This window comes from Cydia strobilella, chromosome 1 (genome assembly GCF_947568885.1).
Source record: "Cydia strobilella chromosome 1, ilCydStro3.1, whole genome shotgun sequence".
Lineage (NCBI taxonomy): Eukaryota > Metazoa > Arthropoda > Insecta > Lepidoptera > Tortricidae > Cydia > Cydia strobilella.
Genome location: NC_086041.1, coordinates 29,114,056 through 29,138,297, shown reverse-complemented (window position 1 = coordinate 29,138,297; position 24,242 = coordinate 29,114,056). Strand labels below are relative to the sequence as shown.

At 36.3% G+C, this 24,242-nt stretch overlaps 5 protein-coding genes across 6 annotated transcripts; 3 read left to right on the top strand and 2 right to left on the bottom strand.

Annotated features, from left to right (window-relative positions):
- Positions 1-7,035: 7,035 nt before the first annotated feature.
- Positions 7,036-12,038, top strand: LOC134743160 (zinc finger protein 271-like). Of its 2 annotated transcripts, XM_063676508.1 has the most exons (9): positions 7,046-7,344; positions 7,606-7,745; positions 8,067-8,097; positions 8,184-8,215; positions 8,851-9,012; positions 9,335-9,460; positions 10,133-10,199; positions 10,744-10,872; positions 11,134-12,033. In XM_063676508.1, exons 1-9 carry the CDS (start codon positions 7,234-7,236, stop codon positions 11,524-11,526), a joined length of 1,191 nt encoding a protein of 396 aa, XP_063532578.1. In that variant the 5' UTR covers positions 7,046-7,233; the 3' UTR covers positions 11,527-12,033. The 2 variants fall into 2 exon arrangements, with proteins under 2 accessions (XP_063532588.1, XP_063532578.1); XM_063676518.1 differs by lacking the exon at positions 10,744-10,872 and having other exon boundaries at positions 7,036-7,344; positions 11,134-12,038.
- On the bottom strand, positions 12,002-13,979 carry LOC134743164 (NADH dehydrogenase [ubiquinone] 1 subunit C2). Its single transcript, XM_063676533.1, has 3 exons — positions 13,763-13,979; positions 13,510-13,653; positions 12,002-12,163 (listed from the first exon to the last, which is right to left on the bottom strand). The coding sequence occupies exons 1-3, from the start codon at positions 13,920-13,922 to the stop codon at positions 12,114-12,116; spliced, it is 354 nt and encodes a 117-aa protein (XP_063532603.1). The 5' UTR covers positions 13,923-13,979; the 3' UTR covers positions 12,002-12,113.
- Positions 13,980-15,811: 1,832 nt separating this feature from the next.
- Positions 15,812-16,656, top strand: LOC134743149 (rRNA-processing protein FCF1 homolog). The gene is made up of 2 exons (XM_063676496.1): positions 15,812-15,918; positions 16,018-16,656. Exons 1-2 carry the CDS (start codon positions 15,916-15,918, stop codon positions 16,630-16,632), a joined length of 618 nt encoding a protein of 205 aa, XP_063532566.1. The 5' UTR covers positions 15,812-15,915; the 3' UTR covers positions 16,633-16,656.
- Positions 16,657-17,106: 450 nt separating this feature from the next.
- Positions 17,107-18,164, top strand: LOC134756075 (uncharacterized). Its single transcript, XM_063692918.1, has 4 exons — positions 17,107-17,382; positions 17,481-17,648; positions 17,916-17,970; positions 18,154-18,164. Exons 1-4 carry the CDS (start codon positions 17,107-17,109, stop codon positions 18,162-18,164), a joined length of 510 nt encoding a protein of 169 aa, XP_063548988.1.
- Positions 18,165-19,399: 1,235 nt separating this feature from the next.
- LOC134743764 (DNA methyltransferase 1-associated protein 1) lies at positions 19,400-24,218 on the bottom strand. Its single transcript, XM_063677415.1, has 8 exons — positions 23,874-24,218; positions 23,393-23,556; positions 22,995-23,213; positions 22,628-22,759; positions 21,847-22,107; positions 20,632-20,773; positions 20,142-20,296; positions 19,400-19,952 (listed from the first exon to the last, which is right to left on the bottom strand). Exons 1-8 carry the CDS (start codon positions 24,073-24,075, stop codon positions 19,836-19,838), a joined length of 1,392 nt encoding a protein of 463 aa, XP_063533485.1. The 5' UTR covers positions 24,076-24,218; the 3' UTR covers positions 19,400-19,835.
- Between the last annotated feature and the right edge of the window lie 24 nt (positions 24,219-24,242).

Sequence of the window (24,242 nt, the reverse complement as noted above, 5' to 3'; positions counted from 1 at the left end):
TTATTTTACGCTACGACGCTATTATTAAATTATGTTAGATTTTGAAATTTTTATATTAGGTAAATATATCTACTTACATATAAAGTTGAAGTTTGGTTATTGAATTTTATATTATATAAATATACAAAAAAAGAAATATAGGGCTGTATCTCCTAACCCGTCCGTCGTAGCGCAAAAATAATAAAATTTTCGTTCCCATTTAAAAACACTTTTAATATACAAAAAACACAATGAAACACAATAAGAAAAAAAACTCTACACGGCTGTATCTCCTAAGCCGAGCGTCGTAATATTAAAAAAAAAATACCAATAAAGTCTTTATAAGGCTGTATCTCTGAACCGTGGGTCGTAGAGTAAAATAATAAAATTTTCTTTCAACTTAATTAACATTTAAAAAGAAAAGAAAAAAAAAACAGAAATTTTTTTTTTAGAGGGCTGTATCTCCTAAACCGTGCGTTGTAGCGCAAAAATAATCTAATTTTCGTTCCCCTTTGAGAAACCCCTAAGTAACATACAGAAAACACAATGAAAAACTAAAAAGAAAAACAAAGAAAAAATCTTTATAGGGTTGTATCTCCTAAACCGTGCGACGGAGCGCAAAAATGATCAAATTTTCATTCCACTAAGAATCCCTTAAGTAATATATTAAAAAAAAACACAGAAAATCTTTATAAGGCTGTATCTCCTAAACCGTGCATCGTAGCGCAAAATAATAAAATTTTCGTTCCATTGCAGTGGACCCTTAGTTAACATTAAAAAAAAAGAAAAAAAAACAGAAATAGTACATTTCGATGCTAGTGCGGAAAGTATGTCATACTTTACATACTTTCGAAGAATGACATTTCCGCACGTGTATCGAACGACGTTTTTTAATACCGTTGCGAAAAACAACAAGTAAGGAATTCGAAACTTTTATATTATTAATTCTGTGACATTATTGACATTAGACTTATATTGACCGGGATATATGTAGACCGTGATTACCTTTTGTATTATTTGTGAGCTCCCGATATTTCAAAACCACCGTGAATCATTCAAAACTCTAATTATTGACATTGACATTATGAAGAGGTGTTTTTATAGCTTTTATTCGACTAGAATGGATTTTGTTATTATTATTGAACCCACTACATACAACATTATACACATTGTATTGTTTTACAAATATAAAACATTGTACTATTATTACCTAAATATCGTTATTAACGATTATTTCAATACTCAATACTCAGTAATCAACATAAAAACCTACTGTTAAAGTAAGAATACGAAAAATATACTTATTTCATATTTTATTACTTACCTCTTCATCATTATAACACGTCTATTTTTTTATATATTGAATATTGAAAAACCGTTCTTAATAAGTTGTCTGAATAGAACGGAACGCCTGTCAAAGGAGAGGCGTTTTTTATTTCTGCTTTAAATTTCCAAAGGCAACATTCGATATTGTTTTTATAAATGTACGATACACAAATAATCGTAATTAACGATATTTGGGTAATAATAGTACAATGTTTTATATGTACAATTGTCTTATAGAACATGCATTTAAAAAAAAACTTTCATTAAAGTGGGTTCAATAATAATAACACCCAGCTAAAAAAACACCTCTTCATAATGTCAATGTCAATGATGTCACAGAATTAATAATATAAAAGTTTCGAATTCCTTACTTGTTGTTTTTCTTATTTTTTCGCAACTGTATTGAAAAACGTCGTTCGATACACGTGCGGAAATGTCTAATAATGACACACTTTCCGCACTAGCATCGAAATGTCCTATGACAGGGCTGTATCTCGTAAACCGTGCGTTGTAGCGCAAAACTAATCTAATTTTCGTTCCCCTTTGAGAAACCCGTAAGTAACATTCAAAAAACATAATCGAACAACAAAGAAGAAAACAAAAAAATAAAAAATCTTTATAGGGTTGTATCTCCTAAACCGTGCGTTGTAGCGCAAAAATAATCTAATTTTCGTTCCCCTTTGAAAAGCCCCTAAGTAACATACAAAACACACAATGAAAAACTAAAAAGAAAACAAACAAAGAAAAAAATGTTTATAGGGTTGTATCTCCTAAACCGTGCGTCGGAGCGAAGAGCAAAAATAATTAAATTTTCGTTCCACTTTAAGAAACCCTTATTAATATTTAAAAGATACAACCCTATAAAGATGTTTTAATTTTTTGTTTTCTTTTTTGTTTTTCATAGTATTTTTTGAATGTTACTTACGGGTTTCTCAAACGAGAACGAAAATTAGATTATTTTTGAGCTTCAACGCACGGTTTAGGAGAGACAGCCCTGTAAAGATATTTTTCTGTTTTTTTTTTTGTTTTTTTTTTAATGTTAACTAAGGGTCCACTGCAATGGAACGAAAATTTTATTATTTTGCGCTACGATGCACGGTTTAGGAGATACAGCCTTATAAAGATTTTTTTTTTTTTATATAAATTAAGGGTTTCTTAAAGTGGAATGAAATTTTGATTATTTTTGCGCTACGACGAACGGTTTAGGAGTTACAGCCGTGTAAATATTTTTTTCGTTTTTTTTTGTTTTTTCTCATATTAAAAAAGGATTTCTTAGAGGCAAAGAGGATATAATAAGATAGAGTGGTACTGTCATAGTAAATTTTGTAACCGCTTTAAATTCACTGCCATCTATCGACATACTTTAAAACTAAAAATGAAGATTTATAAAAATACGTTAAAATGTATTTAAATATGGATAAATGATTTTTTTATTTGCATTAATTATTTTTATATGATTTTGACCCATGTTCTTTCACTGATATGCGTTAAAATTATAAATAACAAACGAAACCGTCAACGCCATCTATACGAGAGTAAGCCAAAACTAGTGGCGCCCTCTGATCGAGAATCAAATTTTCGGGATTTTCGAGGCACGTTTTTTCCTTAGACTGTATCCATCTATTACGGAGTTATATCTATCTTTTTTAGAGGGGAACGAACATTTTACTTTTTTTGCGCTCCGACGCACGGTTTAGGAGATACAGCCCTATAAAAAGATTGTTTTCTTTGTTTTTTTCTTTTATGTTTTCATTGTGTTTTTTGTATGTTACTTAGGGGCTTCTGATAGAGGAACGAAAATTTGATTATTTTTGCGCTATAACGAAGGGTTTAGGAGATACAGCCCTGTAAATATTTTTTCTGTTTTTTTTTCTGTTTTTTTTTTTAAATGTTTATTAAGGGTCCACTGCAGGCGGACGAAAATGTTATTATTTTGCGCTACGGCGCACGGTTTAGGAGATTAAGCCTTATACGGATTTTTTGTGTTTTTTATATACCTATATTAATTAAGGGTTTCTTAAAGTGGAACGAAAATTTGATTATTTTTGCGCTCCGTCGCACGATTTTTGCTCTACAACGCACTGTTTAGGAGATACAGCCCTCTAAAGAATTTTCTTTCCTTTTTTCTTTTTTTTTTAATGGTAATTAAGGGTCCACTGCAGTTGAACGAAAATTTTATTATTTTGCGCTACGTCGCACGGTTCAGGAGATAGAGCCTTATAAAGATTTGTTCGTTTTTTTTTTGGTTTTTTTTTAATATTATTTGGGGGTTTCTTAAAGTGGATCGAAAATTTGATGATTGTTTTTGTGCTACGACGCGCGGTTTAGGAGATACAGCCGTGTAAAGATTTTTTTTCTTTTTGTGTTTCATTGTACGACCGGTCTGGCCTAGTGACCCTGCCTGTGAAGCCGATGGTCCTGGGTTCGAATTCCGGTAAGGGCATTTATTTGTGTGATGAACACAGATATTTGTTCCTGAGTCATGCTCATGGGTGTTTTCTGTGTATTTGTATATTATATATATCGTTGTCTGAGTACCCATAACACAAGCCTTCTTGAGCTTACTGTGGGACTGTCAATCTGTGTAAGAATGTCCTATAATTTTCATTTATTTATTTATTGTGTTTTTTGTATATTGAAAGAGGGGAACGATTTTTTTTTTATTTTTGCGCTGCGACGGACGGTTTAGGAGATACAGCCCTATATATATTTTTTTGTTTATTTTTTTTATTTTTTTTATGTTATATAATATAAAATTCCATAACCAAAATTCAAATTTTTATATAAGTAGATATACTCAATATAAAAATTTCAAAATCTAACATAACTTTTAATAGAAATGTCCTCATACATCATAAATATACACCATCCTCATAGTTACAATCACATTGTACAGTTAGCTGCAGAGAAAAGATACCACCCCTGTATAGGTTTGTATGCAAAGGTGCAAAGCGAATAGTATTGCTGACTGTACATCCTACCTAGTGGTCTTTAATTTACTTCAAAAATAACTTTGTAATGCATACACTTTGTTTAGTAGACAAACATAATTTTGCGTGCAAAAATAACTGCGATGCATACGCTTTGTATAGTAGAGAAACTTAATTTTGTGTGCAAAGATAACTTTGTAATGCATACAATTTGTATAGTAAACAAACTTAATTTTGCGTGCAAGTAAGTGCCATACTTTTTAGATCGCCTGGCAAGGTTAAAGACACGACACGACCAAATGTTCTGGTTTATTATTTTTATGACTATTTAGATACTTAATTTTAACCTGTTAAAAATACAGATTGCTTTTAGAACATTTTTTTGAATTTTGTGAAATATTATTTTGCACGCGTCTAGCAAGGTTAGGTTACCCGCTAGCCCGTTGATCTATATACCGTTGATCTACCTATATATCAATACCGTTTGATCGCTGCCTCGGCGGCGCACAGCGCGGCGCGCGCAACCATGCCGCGCGTTTGAAATGTAACGTAAATATAAGCACGGAATGCATACGTATCAGTATTTAGTGACGCACAAATTTTATATTTCTAATCTTTTGTGTGGGAACTAAGATCATTGTCATGACCGTTTAATATTAACTCTACAAACTTTAATTCAATATTGGCTATACTGCTTAACCAGATATCAATATCTAGAGAAGCACATTGTCTACATTTCTAATTTTTTACAAGTATAATAAGCTGATCCATAATATCGTAATTTTGCAATATCAGCTACTCTAATTATTTATTTACAAAATAATTCATGTTTTTAAGTTCACCAGAAAGCACATGTTCCAGATTTCTAAAAACCGAATATTGTGTATAAATTAAAGTGGTATTGAATATGTTAAAGTTTTTTGTAACTTTAATTCTATATTTACAAAGTTATTAGCAGAAATTAAAATATTTCAATATATCCGAACGCTCACCCTAAAAATTTCTAACTTTTTACGAAAGTCTTATTTAACATGCTAACAATGACATATCGAAAAAGAAAAAACTTTAATATTATCAAAACCCATTTTTGTTCCACCGCTGGTCTATATACTAAACATTGAACATTGAAATTTTACCTTGAACTATATCAGTTATCTCTCTTACCATAGCATAACCTAAGAACATAAATACACTATTAAAACTATTTATATAATAAATATATTTATATTGCTTAGTGTAAACACGGTGTTATTTGTACCCCCATTAAAATATAGCTCAATCGATTCTGCTGTTGATTCTAAACTGTTTTTAGGTTTTCAGCGAGTCATAAAACACCGTGTATATTATAGCCACGTACCTGAAGCACAGTATAAATTGTCATCAAAGATATATTGATTAAGAAAATAATTGTTTTATTTTATTACTCTGTCAAAGAAACAGTGTAGCTATGAATAAACTTTGTAATGAAATATTTTTTTTTTGTTTTTTAACACCTATCTAATGATATCTACAGTTGTTCTAACCAAATTGTCAGTAAATAAGAACAAAAAAAAACTATACCTATATCCTTTTCTTTTGGGTGGTAGTAGGTAGTGTAAGACAAAGATAGTATGCTTCTCTCGGCTTCGCGCCGCGATTCGCGCACGAGTGTGGAGGGCCCTTAAGAGAAGGATTAATGCGACAGAGGAGAGGGCCTACCGCCAACATCGAAAGTCGTTATTGCTCTTGAGTATTCAAGCGACAGAGGCAGATAACATTATTCCTGTAATAAACAATATATAGTTGGTCAAACCAATTTATCAGTCAGTAACAACCAGGAGAATTATACTCATCCCTTTCTTTCGAGTGCTAGTACTAGTGTAAGACATCTGTGTGTGTGATTCTCTCTGTCTATGTTTGAAATGAGACAGTCCTTTAACAAACTATAACCCACAAGATCAGATCAAATTGCTTGCACAGAGCGCTTACGGGAGCAATGTGAATAGGTAAAAGCGCATGCTGCTTGCGGAAGTAGCCCGCGCGTTTACTTGCCCCAGTTTGTCACTTTGTGTTGCGATTGTGTCGCTCTGTTAAAGCCTGACCATGCGCCATATATGATCATGCGCCATGTTGCGGAATTTCATTGGAACTAATTTCTTACACTGGCAATAATTTTAATAGGTTGTCACTGTTGTCAGTGTCATTGTGGCGGTTTACTTGAATAATGCTTAAGTATAATAAATAACAAAAATGCCGAAAACTATACATAGTCAGGAGCGGAATGCGATGCGGAGCGGTGTTAATAATGTAAAAGAAATAATGCTTTATGTATAGCTTGTCAAAGGACTGTCTTATTTCAAACATAGACAGAGAGAATCATACTATCTTTGTCTTACACTAGTACTAGCACCCGAAAGAAAAGGATGATTATAGTTTTTTTGTTCTTATTTACTGCCAATTTGGTTTGAGCAACTATATCTTTCAGTAGAAGTAGCAGAGAAAGCGCTATTATTGTTTATCCTTGTCACAGTCTCTTTTTTCGTTTATTCCCCACCGTAAATTTAGTATGGTTTATGGTGGGAAACAAATAACCCGACCAATCATTTTGTCGCATTACGTATGTTCTGTCCCTCACGGACGCACGCGTGTAGCTCATCTATAGGATCCTACCATCTATGAACTGACGAGAGGGACGCCGCAATACGTGACACCCTGGCTTAACTTTATTGTAGCCAGTACACAAAATTAATAAATAAGTTTGACATATCGAGCTGTTACTCAAGTGTCAGTACTGTCAAAACTTCAAATTAAAAAAAGCCGAAAAATAAAAAAGGACACTGGCTGGCTTGGACTGTCTCAATGAATCTAGGTTGAAGTGTAGTATCCTAGTATCTCTTATTAGTCTGTAGTTGAACGCTGACTGGCCAATAGATAAATTCAATTTAACTAAAACAAATTACTAAATGTTCAGTAATTACAATTTTGTTTTGAGTTTGTTGGGTGTTAGTTAAATCAAGAAATGAATAAAATCTGCAGAATTTGTTTGGAGGAAGGGGTACTTTCTTCGGTGTTTACAAAGAATTTCAATATATCCTTATGCGATATGATTGAATATTGCTGTAATGTGAAGGTAAATTATCTTAGAAATACTCCGATGCTGTTTTGAGAATTTACTCTAGGTTCCTTGTTCTCAGTTGTATGTTTATGTTTTCTAACAATAAAGCCTCCTGGCAAAGTAGTAGTTGTAATGAGTATACTTATTTTATATATATATATATGGTAACTACTATAATTTTTTATACATATTTATGGTAACATACTTCTCTTCAAAATAACTTACCACTATTTTATGAAAATCATAACTATTTACAGTTTAAAAATATTATTACAGATTCGGAAAAATGATGGGCTCCCAGAGCAGTTGTGCAGCAACTGTATCTACAAGCTGGGAGTAGCTTACCATTTTAAACAGACGTGTGAGAGTGCTGACGTTCGACTCAGGCAATACTTGGGACTGCAGTTAACATCTAAGTAAGTAAATCCCATTCTATTCTATGGGCTGGGCTGGGCTTGGAAAAAAATTGATAAGGAATGGAAACAGCTGGGAGAGGCCTATGTGTCACAGACACGCTGACCACTAATCCGGACCTTTAGTTTCGGCAATAAAGGCTATTATGATCATGATGATTATGAAGTAAAGCCCATTGTATATTACTTCCACAATTTTTTACTTTATGTAACTATGCATTAAAAAACTAATATAGTTCTCTTAATACAATTATCTTGTGTAGACAAAAACAATCGAATTATTAGTGATTAATTGGAGTGATTTTTAATTTTTTTTTGTTCTAGGTATAATGATGCAGCTATTATGACGGACCCTGTAAGTGATATTAAGTTTCTTTTATTATTATTATTTAAGAATAGGCTGTTTATTGCATTAATGTTAACAGACCTTTTTTATTACAGCTGCCCATACCACAAGCTATAATAAAGAAATGGTAAGATTATATTTAATACTACCTGAAATAAAACTATGAAAACGGATTATGTCGTATATATTGAATTTATAATATATCCATATAATAATAAACCAATGTATAATATGTTTTGAAAAGATGTGTCCTGCCGAGTTTGTTGCCGGTCCCATATTGGGATACACTCCTACAATTTAGGAGGGAATTAAATCTTCTCGGGTCCGAAGTGTAGCTTTATCGCGTATATATATATATCTTTACTTGAAACTAGTTGTATTGTATAACGGAACCGATTTTCCATGTACAACCAGCCTTTAAGTTTATGATGGTTCATTATTTTTTGTATGAGTATTTTTGCACTTTTTAGTTTTTCCTCAGTCACCCGTTGACCACGAACGCTGTAAAGGGTTCAAATGTCTGGATGTATTATAAATTCAATATACGCGATATAATCCGTTTTCATAGTTTTATTTCATGAGTAATTATCGCGGTAACCGAAGACAATTTTAATACTACCTACCTACTAAAATTATTTTGACGTAACAAAATTCATGTAAGTAGTTCAAATTAAACTTTAATTTTCCTTGTATAGTGGGCTGCTAGAGGTCAAACTATTAAGAGACTAAGAGAGGTTGACTATTGAGAGAATTCATTTTCAGCAAATGTAGACTGTCCCAGAAAAAAAGTAGCACCAACTACAAGAAGAAACCTGAGGAGGAAAAGCTAAAGCGTGGGCCGAAGCCTAAACCCAAACAAGTGCATGCATGTTATGAGTGTGACAAGGAGTTCCGCTGCCAGGCACAGTTGGAGACGCATGTCAGGTACATATACTAGTTTGTGTAAGATCCCCTTTTATTTTTACACAACCCTGCTAGGTTGTACTACCTATGTTATACAAATAAAATCTGATTCTGATTCAGGGGCCTGATGGATGGCATTATCCACATGATAAAAAAATTGCATTATTGAAACAGCCAGTTATTCATTGTCATTATCAGCTTTCACATAGACAAATCCGGGTCGTCATAACTATACTGGAACTATCAAAATAATATTACTGTCATTAGGAGTCATTTACTGTTTGACAATGGTTGCATGGTAGCCAGTAATCTATTTTGCAGAATAATCTGTATTGTTTTTCAGAACTCACACGGGCGATAAGCCCTTCAGCTGCATGTACTGCTCCCGCCGCTTCGCGCAGAAACACAACCTGACTATACACCTCCGGGTACACACAGGCGAGAAGCCATTTCAATGCGAGGTCTGCAGGTACTGTTAAATAATCCTCTGCGTGCGTCCTATGACACGGGCACGGCGGACACGCTATACATCAAAAATCACTTGCGTTTCTATGTGTGAACAGCACGTCTGTACACGCGTCATGCATCATAGTGTGAGTAAGTTGCTTAAAAATAGTACTGAGCGGCCGGCAAACGGCCGTCAATCTGCTGTCGCGGGGCGAGGTGATTCAAGTCGGGGCGGGGCGGTGCGTGGCTGTTCTGTATGATAATACTATTACTTATTCTGTGACACGGGCAAGGGCAGTATCCTCTCGGTGTATTTCCCCTTATATTTCTTTAGTGTCAATAAGCCTTCTAAGTGTTGGCTTCGGCTCCGTGCACGCTTCCCTAGGGTTCAGAAAACCATTATTCCATGATAGGTAAAAACAAACCAATTATGCATATATGTAGTTATGGCGCGGCTTAGCAAGTTTGAATGAAGCCCGTGTACCTATATGGCGTTTCCACCGGTGCTGAACAGAGTATCGCCATCATACGCTGTGAGAGTAAACAGTCGGTAATGCGGTTCATACGAAGTGGCGTTTTCTCTGAACATTTGTGGTGAAAAAGAAAGATATAAAATAAAAATGAATGGCCTGCCCATCCCTACGAGGATCTAGGTACATGCTCATGTATTCAAGTGTTCCAATTTTTGTTTCAGTAAAACATTTTGCGCGCAGGGAAATCTTCAGTCCCATCTCAAAATTCACACAGGACAAAAGGATCATGTAAGTTCATAAATATATGCCTACGCCTATGTAATAAGTTGCGTCACCTACGGGTTGCGTCGCTAAACTTATGATTTAAAATGTTATTAGTATGTCACTTACCGATTAAAATTTCTAAAACTCGCTAAATAATTGACCGAGCGTTAGCGAAGTCTCTGTTTCATCTTGGTCAAAAATCCATTCGTAGGTCGCTATTCTCAACCGATTCTCGTGAAGGTTCGAAGTTTTTTTTGTCGCTTTATTTTTTGGCACGTTTTTGGAAACGTTTCAAATGATTTTTGTCCAAGAATGCCGTGTAAAACAAAGGAATGGAAAAATTTACACGGGCCTGCTATGCATAGAGCTGCTGTTATTGGCTAGAGCGATCCGCTGCTCCGTAGGGTCGCGAGTTCGAATCTTGCCCGAAGCGTAGTAAAAGTCTGTTACCGCGCAGTGTCGCCACTGTCGCCAACCCTCGCAGACGGTTCTTCGATTCGGTGGTAGTGCTTGTCTTATTTTCATACATACCTTTACCTTATTTAAAAGTATATTTTATCAATTTCAGGTTTGTTCCCTGTGTAACAAGTCGTTTATCACATCCAGCGAGTTATCACGACACATTAACAAACACAGAGGGGTAAAGAACTATAAATGCGACATCTGCGGGGCTGCTTACGCGCAAAGCAGGGATCTGGTAACTTATTACACTACTCACTGCTATAATGTTGCTGTAAATTTGGAATTAACCATGTAGCAGTAACAGTATGAAACTTTGCACGTGTGTAGTAGGTATATGTAGTAGTTAGTAGTTAGGTATACAAAAAAATTGTACCTGTAGGTATATTTTGTTAGAGTTCGGTATTGAATATCATCTAGATTCTAGTAGGTAATCTGAAAATCGGAACACAACAACAATATTCTATAACTACGTTTAAATTTAATTCTTTTGTTTCAGAAAATACACAAGATGAAAAAGCACCAGATTAGCACTCAAAATACCACAACTCAAAATGATGCTTACAACAATAGCAATAACAACATTGATATAATTGGCATTGATGTGGGTAAAGAGAGCTCTTTACCAACCAAGGTGCACAGTGGGCATAGACCAGCAGACATCGAAAGTATAGGCTTGGTCAGCTCTAAAGAGCTGCATTCAGTTGCCGGGAAGCATCCGCCGCAGCTCAGCCAGGAGTTGTGTCAGAGTAAAGGTTTCCAGCAATACAGCAACAAGTTGGACCCCCACACCTGCACGGTTTGCGGTGAAGTGTTTGAGTACATTACTGCTCTAGCACATCATTATTTGCATCGACATAAAGACTGTGAACCATTACCCATATTAAGTTAATTCGTAAATTTTATTCCGAGCAAGGTTCTGTGACGGTAACATTGTTGAAATATTTACAGTGTGTATCTCTGTTGGCTATGTGCGCGAATGTGGCAGCGCAAGGCGGGTATGAAAAATATTGATCATTTGAAAGATGTGTATAAATATGAAAATTGGGCTCACAAACCAAACTAACAGTTTGGTGTCAGGGCAAAACACAAGGAAGGAAGAAATAGAGAGAGGCCTTAATTAGGTTTAAACAAACATTTGCATATGGGTATCAAAGTTTTGTTTTAGTTAATGGCCAACCTGAATACAGATCAAAATAAGTATTACTTTTTAATACCACATAATTGTAAGATTTTGGCGCTGTTACATAGACAAAAGTTATAAGCATAAGAAAACAGGTTATGAATTTAGACAAAACCACTTTCTAGATTAAGGTATATCTTTACTGTTTAAACTGTTTTAGGGTATTAAATGACTTGGGCCAAGCTTGTGTGTTTTGTAGAACCTTACATTAATTTATTAAATCATCTTTAAAATAACAGTAGTTTTATTTGCACTAGTTTTCAGTTACTATAAATAAATTGATTGTTCTAATAGGTTTAACGAATTGGGATCCAAGGCTCCAAAATCTCTCCAATCTTCTTCCTCTCTGTAACAAACAGCTTATATTAGATGGCAGAAACAGAAAGCACAATAGATTAAAGATATGCCTTCAAACATTTTACACAAAGTTTTAAGAATATTCCCATATCATAATGAATACTTGGGAAATAAAAAGTTTCCATCAGTTTGAATGCAGATATTTTTTTCTTTAACCATTAAGGAAAGGCAGTTGATCAAGGAAGAGGTCTTGGCAAATATCACATTACTTTACCCACATGAAACAGTGTATAATTGTGAGATAACTGAGCTAATGGCTCGACTAAATTTCCATTAAAAACATGTGCAATTTGAAGAGATACTCAATCAATCTTTGAGTATAATGGCTCCATGTTGTGTCAAATGTTAAGGTGAGATCCACATTGAAGCAAAATTTTTTTACACATGAAATTAAAGTGTCACATTGCTTAATTTCTTGTTTTGATAAAGCAGGTAATAATATGAATTTTACGTCTCCCATAAAAGGTCACAGTTTAAAGGCACTTTATTATGACTGGGCAATTCATGAAAGTGCAATAGATGGACTCCTATCTTCAAAAAACTAATGTCTCTAGCTCACTCACTTACTATATAGCCAGGGTATGGTAATATAAGAACATCAATATTAACAAAACAATAAATGATGGTATATTATACGACATATATTTATATGATTTTGAGTCCCTACTAATAAGTGTGGAAGTAATCGAATTTAAACTGTTGTGAGACATACTAACATTAAATCATTACTCATCACTATTAGTGCTTGAGAAAGGAGACCTAGGCTCTCCGAAACATGTCGCGCGAGTGACTAAAACAAGTGAGTCTAAACCGTAAAATGATTTAGTGTGGAAGTAACTTGGTCTGTCTGTTACCTATTTACCTCTGAGCCAATTTAAATGAAATTTGATATGGACATAGTTTGAGGCCCAGGGAAGGACATACGGAAATTTATTGTCATCAACATTCCATGCAGATGATATCGCAGGCAGAAGCGGGTGTATATAAGTTCTTATTTGTAGATTGCATCTGAGTCGCTTAACTTCAAACTCGGGTAAATCCATCAGTCAGATTATGCGATTTTGGTATTAAGAAAAGGTAATACGGTAGATATTTGCTGAGCGGGTCGAATGGATTTACCCGAGTTCAAGCAACACATCTTATTATCCATTTAAGGGCTAACCTTATGTTTTGTTGATAGGTAGCTATCAAAACATAGCCTTAAGTAAAATAACATTTTATTTCCCATGGTACATGGTACCAAAAAATGGTTACCTATTTTACTGAATAAAATATATGAATTTTAACTCAAGATTAAAGTGTTCAGCCAGGATTAATCCTAATTCGAAAGTATACCTGGGACTGGGAAGTCTTCAGGATGAAGCTCAATATAATGCCTGTACACCGCGTCTCTTTCGGCAAAATAAGCATCACGCCTCTTCTGGGCGAAACTCAGCACAGTAACCCAACCCGCCACGCCGAGGATGTGCTTTTGTATCCCTGAAAAATAAACCGTCGAACAACATGTATAACGATTGGTTATACATGTTGTTCCATATAGGTTGAACCTGTTTTCTATATCAAGTTGTTATTAATATTATGTAATTACCGCTAAAGACTGGACGTCTCGTGCCGAAATTTATGAAAACTCCTGTTGCAATTCCAAAGCCAACACCTAACATTTCTGGCCAGTACTTATTCAGAAATGGTTTTTCTCTGCAATCATCACCTAATTTAAGTAAATCAATCGCAGACATTTGCGAGGACATTTTTAATTGTGATTATTTTCACTTCGTCCCTCGGCACGGAATATTATTCTTCGTTCTAGCTAGTGCTGTCAGCCTGTCAAGTAAATGTCAAATCAAATCAAAATGTCACTGTCAGTGAAAAAATGTTGCCTTATTCATTTTAAAAGGCTCAATGAGGGCTCTGTAGAAAAATTGCAAGCATCTTTAGTTCTTCATACATTTTCAGTGTTTGCGATCCGTTACGGTTACGCCCGTCTGTTACTGCTTTTAAACCGTAACAGACTAGCCGTAGTCAAAATATTGCTTTCTCGGTCTAACTTATAGCTGCACCCTTAACGCACGTACGGCGACCACCTTACACACTATCAATACGTGCGGTAGTCTGTTATGACCAATCTAGTTGAATTTTGTACATAAAACTGCATCGTGGCGTGTATATACTATGTCTATGGTGTCGTGTAATAGTCAGCTGTCACAATGCTCGTAATAAATTAAAAAAAAAATTGTCAGCTGTCAAGTTCAGTGTTCAGTCCATGAAGTTATACCCTAAACAGGAGCGAGCTGTCACTTTTTTGCCATACTAAATTGAACCTTATCACCGAGCCAGAAAGGTGTTCGTACCAGACTAGAGAAAACGGTCCACATGAGATAGCAAAAGTGGGTCGCGGTGTCCCACTCGCACATGTTGCCAATGTTAAAAAAATACCATCTTGGTAGTATTTATATCAATAACTACTAAAATTGAATACCTTCTTATATTATTTAAGTGCTATATTCAGAGTGCGGTTCTGATATCTTTTACGTAATTTGTAAATAGTTATAATGTCAATATTATTAACTGATTTAACCAAGCATGTGCACAACAAAAAATACATTAATTTTAATATGGTAGACATTGTAGTAACTTTGAATATTAATTGGTATCCCCAACTTGATAAAGAAATTTTCAAAATACATGAATGGCGACGCTCAAGATTTATTTGCGAAATAAAGTATAAAATGGGTAAAAGATATTGTGTGAAAGGTTCCAGAAGTGAAAGTTTTGTCGATTGTGGTATATCTTTTCACAGGTAAGCCTCAACTATTAAAGTTTACGATAAAAATACAAGAAAACATTGTCAAACTCATTAGGGTGACTATGATGTCGGCACGATGTGAATCGGCCTTACAGAGTTCTTATTACCTACGTACTTACTTAATGTAAAAATAAGTTTACCTAAATAAGTATATCTTTATTTCGGCATGTTTAATTATTTGGTTGATAGATAGATAGATAAATGATTTATTTGTGCACGTAATGAGAGCTATATAATTGCCAAAATTTAAATCCAAAATCCTTAAATATTACAGACACATTTATACATAATATTCTATATAAGTTGAACACACATTTCCGTCAGTACACGAAGGCGGCAAATAAAAAAAAATGGTGCAATTAACTACGATGACGCTTAAAGAATAGCTGAAGTGTGCAAAAGAGAAGCCATTACGTATATGAACATACCATGAGTGCGAAAGAGGCAGACTACAAATGAAAAAAAGTGACCATTTTTAGGGTTCCGTACCCAAAGGGTAAAAACGGGACCCTATCACTATGACTCCGATGTCCGTCTGTCTGTCATCAGTAACAGCTTTTATAACGACTAAATTAAGTAAGGTTTTGAGAAGCGTTTTAGAGAGGAGAAAAAAACTATATCCATTCTCTCTGACTTCCTATGCATGAATGAAAAAAGATCTTGGCCAAACTATACATTCCAACTTATCCTAATATCCCACATACATATGACTTATGGTCACCCTAATTAGAAAGAGATGCAACCGCCCACTTTGACTTCTCATGTGGACACACTTTTTGGTCCGTGTACTCTATCCGGTTTATTAAAATCTAAATCCGTGGTTCAGTCATGTCAATTCAATTGTCATTGGTATAGTACCTAACCTATTTTAATAATCGTAATCGTCCATTTACTTAATTGTGTATTTAACATTTATTTAAACAAAAGCATTAAATAAAATGGTAAGTATTCGTGGATTTTGTTGTTGAGCTTCATTTCCATCAAAATGAGTTCGGTTTATTCATAGTATAAATAATATCACGTGTTGTTTATGTTCACAGGGAAAACAACGAAAAACTCGTAAAATTGTGGAAAAGCGGTTCGCACAAATGAAGAAGATGATAAGTCCTAGTGATAGTCGGATAAAGAAAAGTGAAAGAGCGTCTCCAAAGAAAAAGAAACCAGAAGACCCCCATAAACTGAAGATTCGCGAAGCGCCGCAAGCAAGCTCAGCGATGTTCTTCCAATACAACACTCAGTTAGGCCCTCCGTATCACATACTAATCGATACCAATTTCATCAATTTCTCCATCAAGAACAAATTGGACATAATGCAGAATATGATGGACTGTGTGTATGCAAAATGCATTCCATACATAACTGATTGTGTTTTGGCTGAGTTGGAAAAACTTGGTCGTAAGTATCGGGTAGCACTTAGGATAATAAAGGACCCCCGATTTGAAAGGATTACTTGTCTCCACAAGGGCACTTATGCTGATGATTGCATAGTGCAGAGAGTGACCCAGCACAAGTGCTTTATTGTTGCCACCAATGACAAGGACTTGAAAAGGAGAATACGGAAGATACCAGGCGTGCCTATTATGTATGTTGCAGACCATAAATATACAATAGAGAGAATGCCAGATGCATATGGGGCACCAAAGGGAGCTATTTAGCATTAAACTTAGTTTTCATTGTCATTGTGTTTTCTCTTCTCTATATTTACTCCTATACCTATTAGCAATAACATTCTTTCGAGCGCCCACGGAGACGGCAGTTGTCTTAAGCACACTGTCCGATACTACACAGATAGGAAAACACCAGTTTTTGCGTGTTTTCTTGATCTCTCGAAAGCCTTCGATTTGGTGTCCTATAACAGCCTTTGGCAAAAACTGTACGAGGAGACGTCATTACCCGGGGAATTGGTGGAACTTTTTAGATTTTGGTACGGCCACCAAACTAATGTCGTAAAGTGGGCGGGTTCGCTATCCGATGAGTATAGGTTGGAGTGCGGCGTCAAGCAGGGGGGGCTTACGTCACCCAGACTCTTCAGCCTATACGTCAATCGGCTGATCGAAGAGCTCAGCAACACTATGGTCGGATGTTCAATAGATGGAACTTTCGTAAATAACATTGGTTATGCGGACGACATGGTGTTGCTGAGCCCATCGATCGACGCCCTTAGGACGCTAGTAAGTGTTTGTGAGCGGTATGCGGAGGCCCAGGGTCTCAAGTACAATGTCTCTAAAAGTGAGCTGCTAGTCTTCAGAGAAAGAACGGTCCAATTAGACGACCTAATGTTACCTCCAGTGAGACTGAATGGCACTCCACTTAAAGTTGTAAGAGAATTTAAGTACTTGGGACACTGGGTAACCTCATCACTAAAAGATGACGTAGATGTGGAAAGGGAGCGTAGGGCGCTGGCAGTAAGAAGTAATATGTTGATTCGTAGGTTCGCAAGATGTACTAGCAACGTTAAAATCACCCTTTTTAAGGCGTACTGTCAGTCATTTTACACTTGCAGCCTATGGATCAACTTTACTCAAAAACTTACAGCGCCCTACGCATCCAATATAATAATGCTTTTAGGATGCTGTTGGGGCTGCCGCGGTATTGCAGCGCTAGTGGTATGTTCGCGGAGGCGCGCACCGACGGCTTCCACGCCATAATGCGCAAGCGGGTGGCGTCACTGGTGCGGCGCGTGCGCGGCAGCACTAACAGCATCCTAGCCACAGTCGCAGACAGGATAGATGGCGCTTTCTGGAAATACTGGAGTAGCCTACATGTTTTTATAATTAGTTAAAGTATACATAGATATTGTCACTAACATAGGTTAAGAGTTAATAAAATAAGTTACTAATATATTATGGAAATTGAATTTCTGAAATAAATAATTATTTAATTTAATTTAATTATTCATTTCAAATATCTGAAACGTCTTTAACACATTCATTGCCAGGAACCCACCTGGTGGGCGCTTGTGAACTTTGCTCAGATGCCAGTCAACCCGCTGGGTGGGTTGTTTTATATGCAGCTATCGACAACCGGTTTCTGGGGTAGTGCACCGTTTTTTGTCTGGCAGTTAAATGAGTTAATATTGGTATAGATCATACCGAAATTAACTACACTCGGCGTCACGGAAATCGCACACCCACGGATTTTTGTTTCAAGCCGTTATAAACCGTATGTTGTTGAAGGTAAAGTATGAGTGTGTGGGTTCATTTTAAAGATAATTTAACCCTTCATTTAAAAACAATGCAAAATTTACTAAAGAGCAAAAAAAAAGGCATTTTTCAATAAGAAATAAAAATCGTATATTCATGCAAAAAATCAACAAATTAAAACACAATAAAATCAACAGATATTGGAATACAAATGCCTAAAACTAAACTTTAAAACCTAGTGTTGCCTCCTTTGGCCTTAATTACTGCCTCTATGCGAGCCTTCATGGACCTCACGAGAGTCACGATGTGCTCTTGAGGAATAGCATCCCACTCCTCAATGACGGCATCTCGAAGCTGTTCCAGGGTCGCAGGTGCAGGATCACGTGACCGCACCTTCCGTTTTAGCTGATCCCAAAGGTGTTCTATGGGATTCAGGTCCGGACTCCTTGCTGGCCACTGCATAGCTGTGATCCCAACCTGATCAAGGTAGTCCCGTACAATCAACGCTGTGTGGGAGCGGGCGTTATCCTGCATGAATGTGAATCCAGGACCGACAAATTCGGCGTATGGAACCACATGGTCCTCCAGGATCTCTGTGATGTACCGATGAGCAGTCATGGATCCCTGGCCTCGACCACCACCAGTGCGGGTAACACAAACGAGCTCGGTTTCGCCGGCGAGGGAAATGCGACCCCAGAACATGCAGGATCCTCCTCCGTATCCGACGGTTTCTTCAAGACAGGCCTGTGAATAACGTTCCCCTTGCCTCCTGTACACTCTTCTGCGCCTATCGTTGCTGAAAAGACACATCCTGGTCTCATCGGAGAAGAGAACAGCCTTCCATTGGTCGACCGTCCAATCCTTGTGTTCGCGAGCAAACTCACGTCTGATTCGCCGATGCTCTGCCGTCAATTTGGGACCCGTAGCCGCTCTATGGGGCATGATCTTCTTCTCCCGCAACCTTCTCCTTACTGTAGAGATGCTCACCACCGTCCTCCGAACTGCTCGTAGCTGCTGCTGCAGCTGGACAGCATTGGAGAAACGGTCCCGTAAAGACGTCGACACAATAAAGCGGTCGTCTCTCTCGGAAGTGCAGCGTTGTCCTCCGGATCCAGGCTTCCTGGTGAAGTTTCCAGTCCTTCGGAATCGATGAACTGCTCGAAGAACTCGGAAACGGCTTATGTTGAGCTGCCGAGCAACCGCAGACTGCGTCATTCCTGCTTCCACCAGGGCTACTGCTTGAGCTGATGCTGCTTCCGTGGTATCCATTTTCTTGGGGTCTCCAGCTGTTCCGGTGTGACCTCTGTGAACCCTGGATGCCGAATGACCCATATCTCACTTTTACCCCCCCTTTTATACCTATCCAAGGTAACGCAAATAGCGACCCTTACAACGCGTATTCTAGGTGTTCTTTCAGAACGCCATAATTTCGTGATTATTATTATTTATTCCAAAAATGCTTTATTCATGCTTTAAAGCTTATTAATTGTACTTTTTAAAGATATTAATATTGATATGGGTATATACATATGATAAGAGCTGTGTTCGCTTGAAACAAAAATCGGTGGGTGTGCGATTTCCGTGACGCCGAGTGTATGTTTTCAATATATTTTTTACAGCTTTAACTTAATGAAACAACATAAAATTTTGCCTTAATCTTTAACACACAATATCTTTAATATAATAATAATGAATAGAAATACTGCTAGTTATAATTAAACAGAGGTGTTTGGGGTGCCAGGAGAGCCCACAACATCAATAATTTCCCCTGCTGTTGGCTTGGTCTCACTGTCAGTATTTGAATTGCAAATAGATGCTGGAATTGTTAGAGTCTGAAACAAGAAAACAAAACCATGTTATTAACTGTTCAATCACATACTGGGACAAAAATATTATTTAAATCATGAAGTTGTTAAACAATAATCTATTAACACTGATACTTAGGTAGATTTAATTTATCTCACCATTAATAAATAATGTTTTCTTTCATAATATCTTCTTCTTAATAAAAAGTTATTTACCTTTCCTGGATTCAAGGCTTCATACTGATGTCTCAGGGCTTGCAAATCAAATTCGCATGATGCCAAGGCATTCTTCAAATCCAAAGCCAGCGCTATATCTGACCGCAGCTCATTGAAGTGTTTGCATATTGGCTCAGTAGGAGTAGGCGCAATATCTGGAAAAATAAATAAATATATATATGTATATATAGAGTGAAAAACCTCTGCTTAAATGGGAAATCTAATCAAAAGAAGACAAGTAATTTATATCACGAGATCTGATCTGAGCAGAGACATGAATTGAATCACGCTATTTTTTTTAAGATGACGTAAAAAGCAGAATGTTCCACACTGGACATTACTTCTAATCAAAATTAGTAATCAAGTATTAAGTAGTAGCAAATACATTTTTATCATTCTTTTTTAAACTTGCTTAAGCAATTTTCGTCGCATCCTGTCTTATCTAATAATCTAAGAACTTGCTCTCAATATGTAAATAAATATAACTTACCAATACCCATAAGCCTGAGTTCCTGCTCTATGGCTTTGGTTTTCCGTTGGCCGACGCCTGGGGGCAGCTTCATGCGCTGCGAGCGGAGCCACACGCCGGTGCCGCGCGCTTCGGGGAACTTGATTCCCGACCACTCTACAGTCTGCCAAATAAAATTGTCTTTAGTAGATTTCATAACATCAGGCAGGCACAGGGGTTGATTAAGCCTTATACGGGGCCTGTAAGGGTTCTACAACTTGAATCAGGCCCCTTATGATTGAGAACATTGAACATTGCTCCAATACCTATAAAGTAAAGCTTTTACACGTTTATTAGTATGCAGGCTCTGGACAGGGACTCGTGGAGGAATATGGGAGAGGCCTATGCCTAGAGCAACCAGACAAGACGTCTGCTGAGAAAGGCTAGCAGTAAGCAAGTATTAGTATGCAAGATTGAAATTTCAAACCTGTTTGAAAGCTAGTTTAAAAGTAGCTAGTAGCCTACGTTATACTATACAGCCTAGCCCGCCTACCAGTAGAACATTCGTTTCATAATTTTTTTTGTAATATTGCTGTTATAAATATTGGAAAAAAATTAAATAATAACAGGAATGATTGGAGCAGCATTTGGAGTCTATTAGAATTCTGTTTACAAGTCTAATTGTTAAAAAAATATTTACTCTGCTACTTGTAAATGTTTAAGACGAAAGTGGAGGACCCGCGCGAAATCGCCTTTTCATACAAACATAGTCCACATTTTCCTCTTTGGATATTAACATTATTGTAAATATTTTGAGACAAATAGTTGTATATCAACCACAGATATGCCCCTACGTTTGTTTTTTTTTTGAATTTTTAATTATTATAAGAGTTCTATCTATCTATCTAGCCCTTTTATTCTGAGCTAGAGTATGTCCCATAGCTCAGTGTGCCGCTTGGCAAAGGCCTCCTCTAGCTCTTTCCATTGAGGTCTGTCGTAGGAGTATTATATTAAGGAGTAGGAGCATTTAAAAATATTTAAAAATTTGTATGACATCTATCTTTCGCTTCTAATTTTTACAATAATCAAAAAATTTTAAAAAAGTCAAATGTAGGGCATAGCTACGGTTAATATACATTAAATTAAATTATGTAAAAATATTTTCCATAATGTCAATATCCAGAGAGGAAAATGGGGACTATGTTTGTACGGACAAGCAGCTGTCCCCTTTCCTCTTATGATAAGTGAAATGCTTACAACTGCTTCCACAGTTCGAATGGGTCTTTGCTGTGAAGAAAGCTTCTTCTTGTGCAATTTCCTGTCATGCCGTCTGGCAATATTTGAAGGAGTGTTCGCAGGAGCATTGGCTTCAGCACTCAGAGTCTGGTTAGCCCCAGCTGCAATTCCGCTGTCAGCTCTGGATATAAGTTTTTGGAGATCTTGAGTTTTGCGTTCTCTCTCGCGCTTCCTGGCTTCTATTTTTTTCAGCTCCACAATCAACATTTGTTCTTCATCAATCTATAACAAGCAAATAGGTAGGTAATTGAGGTAGGGAAAAAATTGATATTGATGGTCTTACCTACTGCATGACATATCTTTCGTTCAATATACATTTGGTACGAGAAAACAAAAAAGACCAAATAAAAGATGGAGAGACGAGCTAGTGAACTTCGACAGATACTGGTGGAGAACAGCACAGGATAGGAAGGAATGGGAAAAACTGGGGGAGGCCTTTTCCGCTCAAGCGACATGCAAATAATAAACCAATAATAATACAAAAATTTATGTAATTGAAAAAAAAAGAAGCATGAAATAAAGGCTATTACTATTACTACTATTACTATTACATTTGGTAAATAAATTTATGGAGTATATGCTAGACAAGTGACTAAGTACTTTAAGCATGGAATAAAATAATTTTTGTGAGTAATCAAAAAGTCGGCCTGCCCGTCACAGCTGCATTTTTCTCGATTTCTTGATTAAATGCAAACTCAACTTGACACTCTCACACAACTTAACAATAACTAGAGTTACGCACCTGCTCCTGTGTCCTGTCAAACAATCTGCGTAATTGTTCTTTTCTCTTCCTCTCGTGCTCAGCGTCATAATGATAAGTGCGTTTCTCCCCATTCACAGTTGTTACAGCATTAGACCATGGATTTGTCTTTAGCTAAAAATATAAAACAATAAGTTAATATGAAGTAAAAATAATAAAACAATAAACTCTAAACAACCAAAAATAATGACTCCACTGATTTGTAGATTGCTATAAAGCATTTGTAATCCTGTAGACAAAGCTAATTGAGAGAATGCTGCCATGCATAGAGTAGAAGGCTTTGACTCTTATCTGGAAACTAAAGTATAAAATCTCTTAGGGAAATGGTTATCTGTAAACTGTTATATACTTTGCCCAAAGTAGCAGAGATGTGATAGTAGCGTTCCTTCAAGTCTTCAACACTACGATCCCTGAAAGCTGCTCTGTCCCATCGGTCATGTATAACAATGAATCTGAGATCAAATCTCTGGCACAGGTCCATCAAATGATCTGTCTCCGCTTGACTCCAGTCTTCAGATTTCAAATATTGGTTGTATTCTGACTCTGAATATGATGGGATTGATACTTGCTGCAATGATAAACATTATTGATTCAATTATAAATTTCGAATATTCAACCAATATCAATACATAAGATATATAATTATATATAGCATAAGATATAAGTAAATCTTTATATAGAGAAAATAGTCAAGACCCAAGAAAAAATACTCTCTTTTCATGTGTATGTTAATAGTACACTAGTTACCTTATTAAATTGTGCAAAAGGATAATCTTTAGCCTCGTCAGAAGTCCTCTTCCAGTGATGGAACACTGCATTATCCTTACGAGCAGGGTTAGTGAATGGTGCCCATGTCCATTTCCTCACTTTTCGCATGCCCAGCTTAGCTTTAGTTTGTTTGTAAGCTTTACCTGTAATTTTACATTATAGATGTTATAACAATAGAATAACTAGAGTAGACTGCTCATGCAAAATTCCTTATACGTGGGTATTCCATAAACATATATTATTATGGGTGATAATAATTGACAACTAAATCGCCTAAGAAGGAAACCTTTCAGCTAGAAATTTTACCTCAAGAATATCCACAGCTTAATTCACAAATTTACAATATTATGGATAAGTAGATAACACGCAAAATGCTTGGAAGAACCAAGCGTTAACGGTACCAGGACAAGCTAAGCAGTGACTTTTGAATGTTTATAGAATCATTACAAAAATATTGTACCAGTATCAGTGGGCAATAGCGGCGGCAGCTCCTTGTTGTCATTGTAGAGCAACGCGAACACTTCCCTGTGCATTCCCTCAGGCCTCTTCACTGCCTTAGCGGTCACATACTTCTTCTTTATCTTATCCCCATGAATGATGCTCTCGCGAGTGATTTCGGAGGCTGGTTGTTCGATATCTAGAATATCGCGAATGTCGGCCATTGTGTTGTTAATAACTGGTGTTTAAAACTCAACACTGCACATTACTTTATTATCAAATTTGACTTCTATTATGTTTTGTACAATTAATGTGTAGATAGAAATCACGATACCCTTTTTTTGGTTTGGCTGTTTGTAATTTTATATTTTATGTCAATATGTCAAAAAAC